General features: G+C 38.1%; 1 protein-coding gene across 6 annotated transcripts in view; it reads left to right on the top strand.

Moving 5' to 3' along the window:
- LOC139939962 (kalirin-like) overlaps positions 1–12,715 on the top strand; it is a 192,827-nt gene that overhangs the window by 169,456 nt on the left and 10,656 nt on the right. For all 6 annotated transcript variants that reach the window (XM_071936132.1, XM_071936130.1, XM_071936131.1 and 3 more), the window contains 10 exons: positions 17–86; positions 447–533; positions 971–1,063; positions 1,475–1,525; positions 1,677–1,754; positions 2,614–2,802; positions 3,197–3,362; positions 3,674–3,728; positions 3,988–4,954; positions 5,601–5,878. In XM_071936132.1, the coding sequence (XP_071792233.1) occupies positions 17–86; positions 447–533; positions 971–1,063; positions 1,475–1,525; positions 1,677–1,754; positions 2,614–2,802; positions 3,197–3,362; positions 3,674–3,728; positions 3,988–4,954; positions 5,601–5,878 (2,034 nt within the window). The remainder of the gene's footprint in view (positions 1–16; positions 87–446; positions 534–970; positions 1,064–1,474; positions 1,526–1,676; positions 1,755–2,613; positions 2,803–3,196; positions 3,363–3,673; positions 3,729–3,987; positions 4,955–5,600; positions 5,879–12,715) is intronic.

Genomic DNA, 12,715 nt, shown 5'->3' with positions numbered 1-12,715 from the left:
AATTTCCTCTCAACAGAACGTTCTCGATTGAAATCCTGAAATGCAAGGACAACAATGAACTCCTTGGAGGACTGTTTAAGAAATATGTAAGTGTTCTTAAGTTATTGTTGACCAAGCAATCCTTTAAAATAGCACTTTGCACTAAAGAAACTTGCAAGAGTGGCTTTTAGCTTTGTCTGGGGTGAACTTGCATAAAAGATATAAATAAGAAAAAATAAGAAAAAATTCACAGCACAGTACAGTGTGAAATGATTCCTGTAGTATGATGTATATGATGTAAAATGAAAGTTAAGGTTTGATGCAATGCTATAGAGTGGCAAGGTTGTGACAGACAAGGGACAGAAATGGGGAACTAAGACCAGACAAGGACTTAAAAAAAACACGATCCCCCCTTTTTCGTGCCTAGAACAGCTCTAATGATTCTTCTCTTGATTTCACTTTTACAGGAGCGGAGGTTACAAATGTATGTTGTGTACTGCCAGAACAAACCAAAGTCGGAGTTCATTGTCTCAGAGTATGAAAGCTTCTTTGAGGTAAATTGTTGATCATGTCGTTTCCCCAATTTTATGATGTTGTCTTCTTTTTCCTTGTAGTCTTGCAGGGAAAATATTGAGGTACCAATGTAGGGAATGAACCTGTAATGTTGCACACCTAAATAACTGGGTCCAATTTCACAGCTCTGCTCACCGCGGAATTCTGTGCTTACCAAGCCTTGTAAGCACATAACTCTATGGGATGTAAGCGCAGAATTACACAATAGCGGAGCCATGAAATTGAGCCCTCCTCTGCAATGCAGAAGGGCCAGGTTGATTCCTACCAAAACGCACATAATTTGTTGTTGTTTCTTTTCTTTTCTGCCGAACACGAACAGCACTAAATATACAGTGCTCAACATTCATACAAGGGTATTGGTCAGAACTACAATATGTAATTGTTAACATTTCTAATGCTTTATTTTCTAATCTTGCAGGAGGTACGACAAAAACTAGGTCACAAGTTGTCACTCGCAGATCTACTCATCAAACCAGTCCAGCGAATTATGAAATATCAGCTGCTCTTAAAAGTAAATGGAAACAGTTCTAAAATATTTCTCAGTAATTTTTGTTGTCCAATACAATCCTTCCATTTATGGTCATCATACAACTCACAGTATCAACTAGCAAATGGTCCAAGTACCTACTGTTACATATTTAGATTTGTCAAAATAATTGACACTTTCCCCAATAGTGTGGCATCATAGAAATAGTTTAAAATGAGAGAACCACTCAGAAATATCCAACTTTGCATGGTAGTTTAGCTTGTAACCCTTTTTAGTTTACAAGACCGTTGTTCAGCATTTTTTGTTGACATCATAAGAATAGTTTCAGTAAAAATAGCCCACAGCTTCCAGCTCTTGTGAGTCGCAGTTCGGTCTGAGTTTTACTTTTTTAAAGAAAAGACTAATCCCGTGTGTACTGGTTCCTTTATTATTCAGGATTTCTTGAAGCAAACAAAGAAAGCCGGTCTTGATGCAGAAATGCTTGAGGTGAGAGAAGTAAAAACTTTTAGCATATATTTTCCCCTTCTATTTCATCTTTTTTCAAAAGGGTTTTTGTTTTTAAAAGCTGGGGAGAAGTGTATACAAACAAATTTGATGTCATTTCATATATATATATATATTTGTTTTTAATGTTCAGGTAGCAGTGCAGATTATGTGTGTCGTACCAAAGAGAGCAAACGACATGATGGCAATCAGCAGACTACAAGGTTTTGATGTAAGTTCAATATATATCAAGTTTTTGTTGTTGATGTGCTGCTAGTCTACCCGAACTCGTTTTATCCTCGCATGTTGTAGATCACATAAACATATCATGCGTATTAATGGAACATCCATTCATCAAAATGCCCCTGCCCCCATTTGATGGTTTTCCTTTAGGGAACTCAGCGCATTCGTAAAGAAATGTTCAACATTCCCAGCGGTGATTTGCAGCTGGGAAAGTATGATGTTGGTTTTAGGCAGTAGTGGAATGCTCTAAATAGAACACTCCTCCAAGGGTTTTGCTTCAAAATAAGTTTTTTATATTAACCCGACACGGTCAGCTGAAAGTAGGCCAAACCAGTTTGGGTTGAAAGTATTTTGTAAGGAGATCAATTTACAAGCTACTCTAAATAGATTCTTTATGAAGTAGACGTTTTAAGTTGAACGCTTACTTCTTGCAACTTGTTATTGTTATAAATTTCTTGTAACGAAACCAAGGATACCTCATAAGTGAACTTAATTACTGTATCTTGCAAGCTTGAGGAAACCTGTAAACAAGGGTGCTTGCTCTGTGAACCAGAAACACAGGGGTTAACCCGTACTCTTCTACGCAAGTGATCTGTATCTGGGGCCTATGACTTTTACAATTATGTCCCATCCTGTGAACAAAGCAACTGTAGTAGCAAATCTTGCTCAAGGACACAAGTGCTGCAAACGGGACACAAGCGCACACTCTGCTGAGTAGAAACACCAGAGCTTTGAGTAGTAATGATTAAGACCCTTTGATGCTTGGGTGAAAAGAATAATTATGATGTTGATTTATCTTTCAGCTACATTCATGATTAATTCGCTTTGAACCTTTGCCTCCTTCTCAGGGTAAGATAACAGCCCAGGGCAAGCTCCTCAGGCAGGGTACACTCAGCATAACTGAGAACGTCAGTAACATGAAGTTCAAGGAACGTCGTGTCTTCATGTTTGAGCAGATCATCATCTTCAGTGAACCTCTTGAGAAGAAGAAAGGCAGCTTTAATAACCCTGGTTACATCTTTAAGAAGAGTATGAAGGTATGTAGCCAACTGGTTCCAAGTTCATAAAACTGTTAAGCAGAAATACTGCTTAGCAAATTTCTATGCTAAGCAACAATAGAGTGGGGCATTAGTCACAACTATGTAAAAGTAATGTAATTTGGGGTGGTTACCTCTGTCTGTTGAGCAATATTATTCTGTGCTTAGCATTTATGAAACTTGGCCCATATTTAAAGTATTTAAACACCAGGTTCTTCTTCTTAGGCACAAACTTTAATACTAAATGTTGCTCAGTATCCGTAAGTACTTTGAGATGCATTCTTTCTTGCACTGGTTCTAAAATGAAAGAAAATCTCAAGACACACTGTTTGTAATTTACTTGCAGATTATCGGTTTCTACAGAAGGTTTTAATGATTTGCCTGTTTTATTTAGGTCAACACTTTGTCAATCCAAGACATTGAGGACGAACCGCTGCAGTTTAAGTTGATTGAGAGAGGTGGAGAGAAGTTCCTGATTCAGACGCAGACACCCGATGAGAAGAAAACTTGGTTTCAAGAGATTCGGGACCTTCTTAACCAGCAACAGGACTTCCTCAGAGGTAAGGGGTGCTTCTTGGGTTGGATGGGTATGCCTAGGAGTTGAAAGTACACAAGGGGTGCATTGAGGGTAGGCTGGGGTGCATTGAGGGTAGGCTGGGTACAGTTGGCCCTTCAAAGGAAGACTTGACCATTCTGTGAAATCAAATTTGCTTACCCATTGCTTTCTGATTCAATTTCTTTCTCTTTTAACTAAAAGAAACTTTTTGATACTCAGTTATTATCTTTGACCAATCTACCAACATTTTAAAAAGGCCTCTCTTAATAGTGACTCAAGTTTTGAGGATGACATAAATCTTTGTTTTGATTTCAGCATTACAATCGCCGATCCAGTACCAAAGGGATCTTGACTCAACAGACAAGAAAGTGTAAGTATTGTGTTGAATATTTTTACTTGACAAATGAATTACTCTTGCAAGTATTGGCAAAGCCTGACTGGGTTTCACATAAGCACCAAGTACAAACATTGCGAGGATATTTTTTAGTTCAGCGTGCTGCGGCCAAATTTCCAAAATTTACGCCAGGATGCCCCACAGTTTTGAAAAGAGCTGAGTACAATCATCTGTTGATTTCCTGAGAATTTTATTTGAATGTTTTTTTTCCCTTTTCATTTCCTTCTCATTCCAGCCCAGAGCCAGCACCCCCACCCAAGCAGTCCACAGCCAGCAGTATGTTCTCTAAACTACGCAAGTCCAACTCCCAGACGAGTGACCAACCAGCCTCCTCCCTCCAGAAGCAGCATGCCCTCTTCAGCAGCCTCAAGAGTCATCATCGTAAGAACCAGACGTCGCCGGCTGCAATCTCCCTCACAGAGCTCAAAGACAAGGACAAGAACTCCAAGAAGAAGCCACTGAGCAACCAACCCGAGGAACCGACGTCCCCTCCTCCCCAGCAAAACCCAGAGGACAAAACTGATAAAGACGGAAACAAAACTCAGAACCATAAGAACTCATGTGAGAAGGAGAATCAGCAAAGTGGGTCGCCGTCACTCCGGAAGAAGTTCTTTGATGGACTGTTCCACTCGTTTCGGCCAAGCAAGTCCAGGGATACGTCCCCTATGGGGTCTAAGGAGAGTTTGAAAGGGGGCAAAGACACGGGGTCGTCAAAAGAAAGTATAGACAAGAACAGTAACAAATCCTCGCCATTGTCAAGCAATGCTGATATAGCGAGTCCAACAACACCTCTTGAGCAGGAAACGGAAGCACAGAGGAACCCTAAGAGTCCTCTTAAACGGACTCAAAGTGCAAGGGATTCTGTCCCCTCAAAGTCCAGCCAGGGTGGGTCCACAGGATCCTTAACCTTACCTAAGAGTGGCACGCCGCCACCACCCTTGGATACCACGCCAAGCCCCGTTGGTTTGACGGCTAGCCCACTCGGTAGGGAAGCCACATCACCAAGGTCCAAACGGGCTTCTACCGGGTCCATCCAAAAAGAGCAGGAGACGGCTGCTAGTGGCAATAGGAAAGTATCTCTGGATTCATCTCCTTACCGGAGTAGGAATGCTGTTGAGAATAGAGCAATGGAAGCATCTGGCGTGACGCAGAATCGTCTCAGCTATACATCTGTATCAAGTACAGAACCTGATGACACATTTGTAAGTATTTTATAACATTTGGTGGATTCAGCTTTACTCCCAACTCAGTTCTCTTATGTTTTATTCAAGACTATAGATAGGTTTATTACAATGATTATTACAAGACCATCTTTCCCCAAATAATTGTAAGGCATGGATTCCTTAGGATTTTGTCCCAAATAAGTCTTCAAATAAGATGAAATGCAGTCATTTTGATTTTGACTCCCAATATGGCCGACCAGGCAGGTGGTGTCTGCTGGGCAAAGGGTTCGTATCCTGTCCTTACAGAAAAAAAGGTCAATTCTTAAACAAAAGCTGCATTTTCATAGTTATTTTGGTTGACTGGTTTTCCATGTTGCTCTTCAGTGATAATATCATTTTTTTATAGACTGTGCTAGTCTCGCACATAGTTAAGCATTGTGACAGGTTATAGTGTGCAAGTTTGTTTACTTAACCTGTTGAAGCAAAGACGTTTGAATATGCGTAACACTTGCATGGTCTATTTTTGCTCTTAATTCGGTTGACTGTCAATTTCTCACTAGCCAAAATGTATCCAGTATTTCAGATATCTTGACTACTGAACCACTAAAAAAGTACAGAGACTTTCATGATTAGAGTTCATTACATATTAAACCAAACATTCAATTTCTCTTATCATTGCCAACAGGTTGAGTCCAGTTGCATGTCCCCAGTTGTCACCAACTACACTGCATTAAAAGAAGATGAAATTACAGTCTCTAAGGGTGAAACGGTGCAGATTCTCGCTGCCAACCAACATAACATGTACTTGGTGCATCGGGCTCCCTCTCAGGACTCACCAGCAGCTGAGGGTTGGCTGCCAGGCTATGTGCTGGGCAACACCAAGGAGCTCATAGGGGACCATGGAGGTGTTCCCCAAGCTACCACCAATCCCACTCCTGCCACCAACAGTGAGACCACCCCGAAGTAAGGCATCTCTTTTGTGTTTGAGAAAACAAAAACAAAACAAACTTACCTTCTCCCTTTTTTGACATCTTCTTGAAATTTTCATCTACCACCACCATCTTTGTGAAACTCACACCATCTCTTTGAACTCACTAAACTGTGTTTTTTAGTTGGAAATGACTGCATAGTATGGAACTTTTTTGAGAGTATGAAGCGACAACGAAGCAAAGCATTAGAATAGCTTTGTGTTGAATTGGAAGTATGGTTAGAAGTATGGTTAGACCTCCTATACTGTGTTAACAATCCAAATCCAATACTAACATCGATTGGTTTGGAGTGGTTGATGTTTTTTGAGCTATTCATTGGGTTCAGCCGACACCCTTTTTGAGAGATGGTTGACTGGAGGAGGAGGGGGGAAACTGACGTTCTCTGCTTTTCCCCCCGATTGAGTGAAGAAAATATGGGAAATGAATATTTAAACCATTCTTCATTTGGTTTTTGGCAATTGAGAGACTGCCTGAGTATAACAGCTTGAGTTATCCAAGAACTTGGGTGAATCACAACAGCTGTGGCAATCAGGTTTAACTTTGCAATATTCTCTTAACTTTTTCTTTCATGGTTTTTGTTTCTTACTTTGTTTTTGGAAAAAAACAATTGTTTTTGCTGGTCAACAACGATATTAAGGAATGGGATAGATAAGACAAGGCAACGATTCTGAATTTTTAGTGCCAACTATTCATTGGCTGCGATTGAGTCTGGAAAAAACACGTACACGATAAAAAAGTTGCAATATTACAATAGTGTTATTGTAGAAGCTTTCGTTACAATGTAGTTGTAGGATTTTTGGAGGAGGAACAGACAAGATCTTGGTGAGACTTTTAGAGTAGCGAGCTGTTAATTTATCGTTAGTTACTGACACTTTTCTTGGGAAACCCCCCTAGCTGGCTTGTAAACTATACATGGTGTTTGCTGCTTCCTTGTACTAAACAATTATGAGAACTAATCATTAACCGATAATTAAAACCAGATCTGTCTTGGTAAACTTTGTTGATTGACTGTAAACACTGAGGGTTTTAACGTGATTGAGAACGTAACACAGGCAGTGTGACACTGGATGTGTAACATTGAGTATTCTGCACTGATTGTGTGAGATTGCATTTGTTGCACGGAGGTTGTCATGTGGATAGTGAAATGGTTAAAGTGTTACACTACAGGGCTAACACTGAAGGTGTTATACTACAGGGCTAACACTGATGCTGGAACGCTGAAAGAGTAACACTGAAAGTTCTGCACTAAAAGTGTACCACTTAAGATGTAACACTTAAAGAGTAACACTGGAAAAGTAACACAGATTAGAGTAACACTGGAAGTGTAACACTGAAAGAATAATAACTGCAGGAGTCAGTACTAGTAATACCTGAATGTGTAACACACTTAAAGTTCTGCACTAAAAGTGTACCACTTAAGATGTAACACTTAAAGAGTAACACTGAAAAAGTAACACAGATTAGAGTAACACTGGAAGTGTAACACTGAAAGAATAATAACTGCAGGAGTCAGTACTAGTAATACCTGAATGTGTAACACACTTACAGTTCTGCACTAAAAGTGTACCACTTAAGATGTAACACTTAAAGAGTAACACTGAAAAAGTAACACAGATTAGAGTAACACTGGAAGTGTAACACTGAAGAAATAATAACTGCAGGAGTCAGTACTAGTAATACCTGAATGTGTTACACACTTAAAGTTTTAACACTAAATGTGTAACCCTGTGGGAAGACATTACACTGAAGACAGGCCTCAAAATAATCCCTGGCACCTACAACAATTGCTCTTGCTGTGGTGCCCGGTGCTCTTGCTGTGTTGCCCGGTGCAAGGTTCCTGTATAAATTTACTTGTAAGAGGTGCCCCCTTATCAGAGGAAAATTGCTGTGTCTGTTCAAAGTCAAGGCCTGTGAGGGTATTACATATAGACAGCTTCAGATTTGGCAAAAGTAATTTTCTGATCCTTTGGATTTGTCTTTGACTATTCTGGTGTTCCTTGGACTTGTGTGATTTTCAGCTTCTGACTCATTAAAACATTTCAAACGAATCGTGTTCTTCCATTCGCTACAGAATTCCATCCAATCAGAAACAAGAACCAACAACTTAAAAATATTCAACGTCCTGCTATATTTCTGAATGTGTAATGGTCTTCTGCAGCCGTTGCCATTAGAGATACTGCAATATTTGATTTGTTTTTACTACACTTATAAAGTTATATCTTTTCTTGTGATTTAAAACATAAAGGTCAATCATTGTTTAGAGATTAAAAAAACAGATTTTAAACCAAAGCAGAACCAACAGTATGATGAGAGAATCTATTTAGGATTCCCTTTTTTTTGGGGGGGGGGGGACAATTAAGCAAGTTCGGTGGCCTGAGAACTTAACTATAGTTTGGATATCTGCAGTATATCGATTCAAAGATGGGTCTTTGTGCAACCCATCTATAAGAATTGGTAATTAGATTGGTGCTCAGTCCCCTATCTTGTCTGAAATCATTGTAAAGAATGCAAGGAACTGTTTCAATTATGCTACGCAATAGTTGTAGGGGTCTTTAGGTAATTAGTCGGTTATTTCATTTCATCAATGTTGTGCATACCCTTGATGACAACAGCGCACTGTCGAAAAAGTCAAACTTAAAACTAGAATTGAAAACAAATATCTGTTTGTAATAATCAATTGCCAAAAGAGGATACACGAGGGCAGCTTACCCCCCCCCCCCAAAATGCTGGGTCTCTTTGCGGTTCTTCCCAATTGGCTGGGTTAAATTCCAGTCTACTTGTCGTGCAGATGTTTTTTGTTTTTTTCAGAACGGAGTTCAAAGGAACTAGAACTCCCAAAGATAATCCCCTTCTTTTGTTTTGATATGAAAAATGAATTTATGCAATATCATTCAAATGTTCCTATAAGATTCAGAGAGTCTTGTTAGTTTTTTTCAATTTGAATGTAGATGATAACCTTTTTTCAGCACAGGGGTTTGTTACCATGTTTGTTTTCTGCAATTTTTACAAGAAAACAGATGTAAATGATGAATTGCCAGAATAATCAATTTATAGGCCACTAAACTTGATTTTTGGTTTTGGTTTTTATAAGAAATTAGAATTGGTTAAGTGCTTTGAAAACGAAATATTTATTTGCTTGATGACTTTTAGATTAATAACTACCGATGAACGGAGTCAAAGTGGTATCATTATTATATATACAACAGTTTTACTCATTGTAACTATTTGAATTTAATAAAAAATAAAATAAAATCTAAACAAATTAGTCTTTCATTGAAGGTACACCACGGCTGATGTGCAATTTTGGCCAAAACTTGAAAACAAACAAAATCTTCAGGAAGACTGTATAATAATAATATGTTAACTTATATAAATGTACAACTCATAAATAAATACTAGTGTTTGATGGTGTTTAGGACAGTGAACTTAATTGTCTAAGACGTTTTATTTTATCGTCTTCAGTTTTTTTAAACACCAAAAACAAAAACACTGTCAATGTTTTAGCAACAGTACACCTTAATGAAAAGTGTTATTCCTGAATTGTGTATTTTTACAAAGTGTGTACTGGATTGCTGTATAAAAATAAATAAAAACTGTAATCTTTACTGTGAGTTATGTGTAGGCCCATTAATGTAGTATGAAAACCTTTCTTCTTTTTACATGGAACGGTTCAGCCATAAACGAAAAAAGTAGGAGTAAAAAGGTCACTCCGAGTCTGAATGTTTGTCTTTATAAAAAGACAATTGAACCTGAATTGATGAAATTGTATCAGTAGGTATTCAGATGATGCAACATGCATTATAATCTCATCTTGTAGTACTTTTTTTCCTCCCAGGGGCGATGTTTAAGATCGTTAGTACTTTTTAAAGGAATTTGTTGTATGCCAAATAGTGTGATGAGAGATTGAGTGACGGATGGGGTGTGGGAGATTGCGTGAGGTAATGTGAGAGAAATTGTCAGGTAATCATTGTTTGTATTATAGACTTAATGTTTAATATGGAGGATGGTCACATGAAGCTAATGTATATCCAGCGGTGTGGCTGCATGGACAGTGTATTGGAGTCTCAGTACACCTCCACTGATCATGCTGTAACTACACATAAAAGCTCAACTTGTATTGGTTTCTCTGGGTTGGCTTTATGGTAGAGCTACCCTGCAGACTGTTTTTGGTTTTTGGTGTATGAGCTGCAGAAGTTGTGTACAGGTCCTCTGTGTCTAAAGTTTAAAAACACCAAACATAGAGTATGCTTTGGCGGCAGCAACTGAAATCTGCTAAAATGCAGCCAGAGTGAATCATTGAGGCTGGACCAATTTCATAGAGCTGATTAAACTTAACAAAAGCATCTAAGCAATTAGCTAATTATGCTTACTGGGATATGGTTACCAGCCAAAATACCATGTCAGATGTACAGTTTGTGACTGGTATCTAGCACGTTTCTGCTAAGCAGAAAATTGTTAAGCAATAATTTCTGCTTTAAGCAGCTCTATGAAATTGGGCCCTGGTGAGCACGGATGATGTGTTCCTAGAAAAGTTTCGCTGCAAATAAACCTGTCATAAATGGGACTGTAGAGGGCCATTTTGAAGATGAACTCCAGCATGTTTGAATTCCTACCATGTGCGATTGGTGTCTTTGGTATGTCTTTATTAACCCCTTTTAAGTAATGAAAGGTGGATATTTATTGTCTAGAGCTATAGGTAATTAGAAACTGAGAAAAACTCAACTATGTACAAAAGAAAAAAGTATAAAAACTAGAGTCTTTCTTTGTCTTGTAGGCCACGCCTCCATGGAGTAAACCACCAGCCAATGGCATTGAAGAATGGGCTGTTTTTACTTTGGTTATTTAAAAAAGAAAATTGTAAATTGTGAAATGTTTGCCTGAACTTTGGGCGGAGAATTCTTTTTATATTTATTATGTGTACATATTTAGAGTGGGGGGATGTGAGTTTAATCTCTTCTTATTGTGAGTGAATGGTGTATTGTGTGTTTGTTATTCATCTTGCCATTATGGTGAGTACCCTCAGCTTATTGGTTCATACTGACGGGATGTCATCAAATTTGCATAACTTATGCAAATCAGTGACATGCTGAGAGCATAGATATGCAAATTTATGTTTGAGCCATTAATGTTAATTATTTATGAATGAATTTCTTTCGAATTAGCAATGAAGACATTTTTCACAAAGTGAACACATTCATCAAAGATTGTCAACTTTTTTTTTAGACATTTCTGTTTTGAATTGTTCACTTGGGGCTAATATTCTTCTCAAGTTTTATATTAAAATTAAAGAGAGGGGAATTTAGTGTAGCTGCTCATACACATGCAACATTGAAACGTTTGTGGAGTTTGTATTTGTACAATAATTAGTTAAACACAAGAGAATTACTATGGTAATTTATATCATGTATTTGTTAGGCTTCAGATGTGTGAAGTGTACAAAAGATGTCAAGAGATGTGGAAACAGAGGACTGGCAAACAACTCTAACTTATGGAAAACTGTAATCTACCATGTAACTATTATTATTGTTATTATTATTAATAATATTATGATTAAACTATTGAAGTCTGTGTACATGCTTATTACTACTATCATAAGGGTAAAACTAGAGCATTGTAAGGTAATATTTTTGCCAGAAGCTAATTGGCAAAAAGGAAAACAAATAAATAGTCATAAGGACTTTGACATTTGAGTTTGCTCTCTCATCATTCTGGATTTGGAAAAGAGGAGAAAACAGAAAAGGAGATAAAAGTGGGATTTGAACCCGGTACCATTAGACTACCGTACCAGTCCTTACGTTAATCAGTTATTCACTTAAGATGTTGCTAGTCAGAAAAACAGATGATTTCATACTTTATTTGTTTTTGTAAAACAACAACAGTTCTAATGTTAAAAGCTCATGTGGATTTTGGGGTTCAAAGAGAAGTTTCACTTTGTCACTTTTTCTGTTGACTCCTAGTAATTATTTTGTGTAAAGTCATTTTGCAACCCAAGTTTTGTTCTCCATGTCGCTGTTTTGAAGTGATGGAGCGGTCACCAAGCAGGAACCAGTGAAAAGGAGATTTTGTTCCCAGCTCAAATGTATGATCTACACTTCTGATTGCTGTTTGTGGGCAGCAACCTGGATTGGAACCTCACCCATCATTACGAATGTCCTAGTAGGGACACGACTTATTGATATCACCTATCATGCCTGTATAGCGACAAGGATCGATCATTTACTTGTTTCTTATTGGCCGATCTAAAGGACAGGGTACCTGTGTGGCCAATTTGTCCATGCATGTGTGTCACATGATATTATTTTGCTATACATGGCATAATAACATGTTTGTGCTCATCTATGCAGTGTACAATAATTCCCAATGGAGTCCCGCAGATAGTGTCGCTGCGTTCTTCCGATACTGTTTCTATGTGTTAAATCTATGTGTTAGATATTTTGGATGTAGTTTTTATTTCATGCCCTCAAGAAAGAGATCTGGTTAGTATTTCTGTCTTTTGCATACCGTAGTGCTAGTTCCATGTAGCTTCGCTTGTAGTACCTATCAGTGTTTTCATTTATTTATTTGTTTGTTTTACTTTTGCATTATTGTCTTGCTAGCGAATGTGTTTATTTCTAACCGTAATTGTATTGATGGTATGTATAGTTATATTGACCACTCTGTGCGTATATTGCCTGGCTATGCCTGTATCTTATGACTGCTTGCACATGTATATAGACTGGCTTTGTATAGTGACTGTCTATCATGCTTTAACTCGCACTTGAGCCTCGTCCATACTTCCTGTGAATGCGCTGCAAATTTTGACAACACAGCT

The sequence above is a fragment of the Asterias amurensis genome, chromosome 7 (assembly GCF_032118995.1).
Source record: "Asterias amurensis chromosome 7, ASM3211899v1".
NCBI lineage: Eukaryota > Metazoa > Echinodermata > Asteroidea > Forcipulatida > Asteriidae > Asterias > Asterias amurensis.
This window is presented reverse-complemented; position numbering and strand designations above follow the sequence as displayed.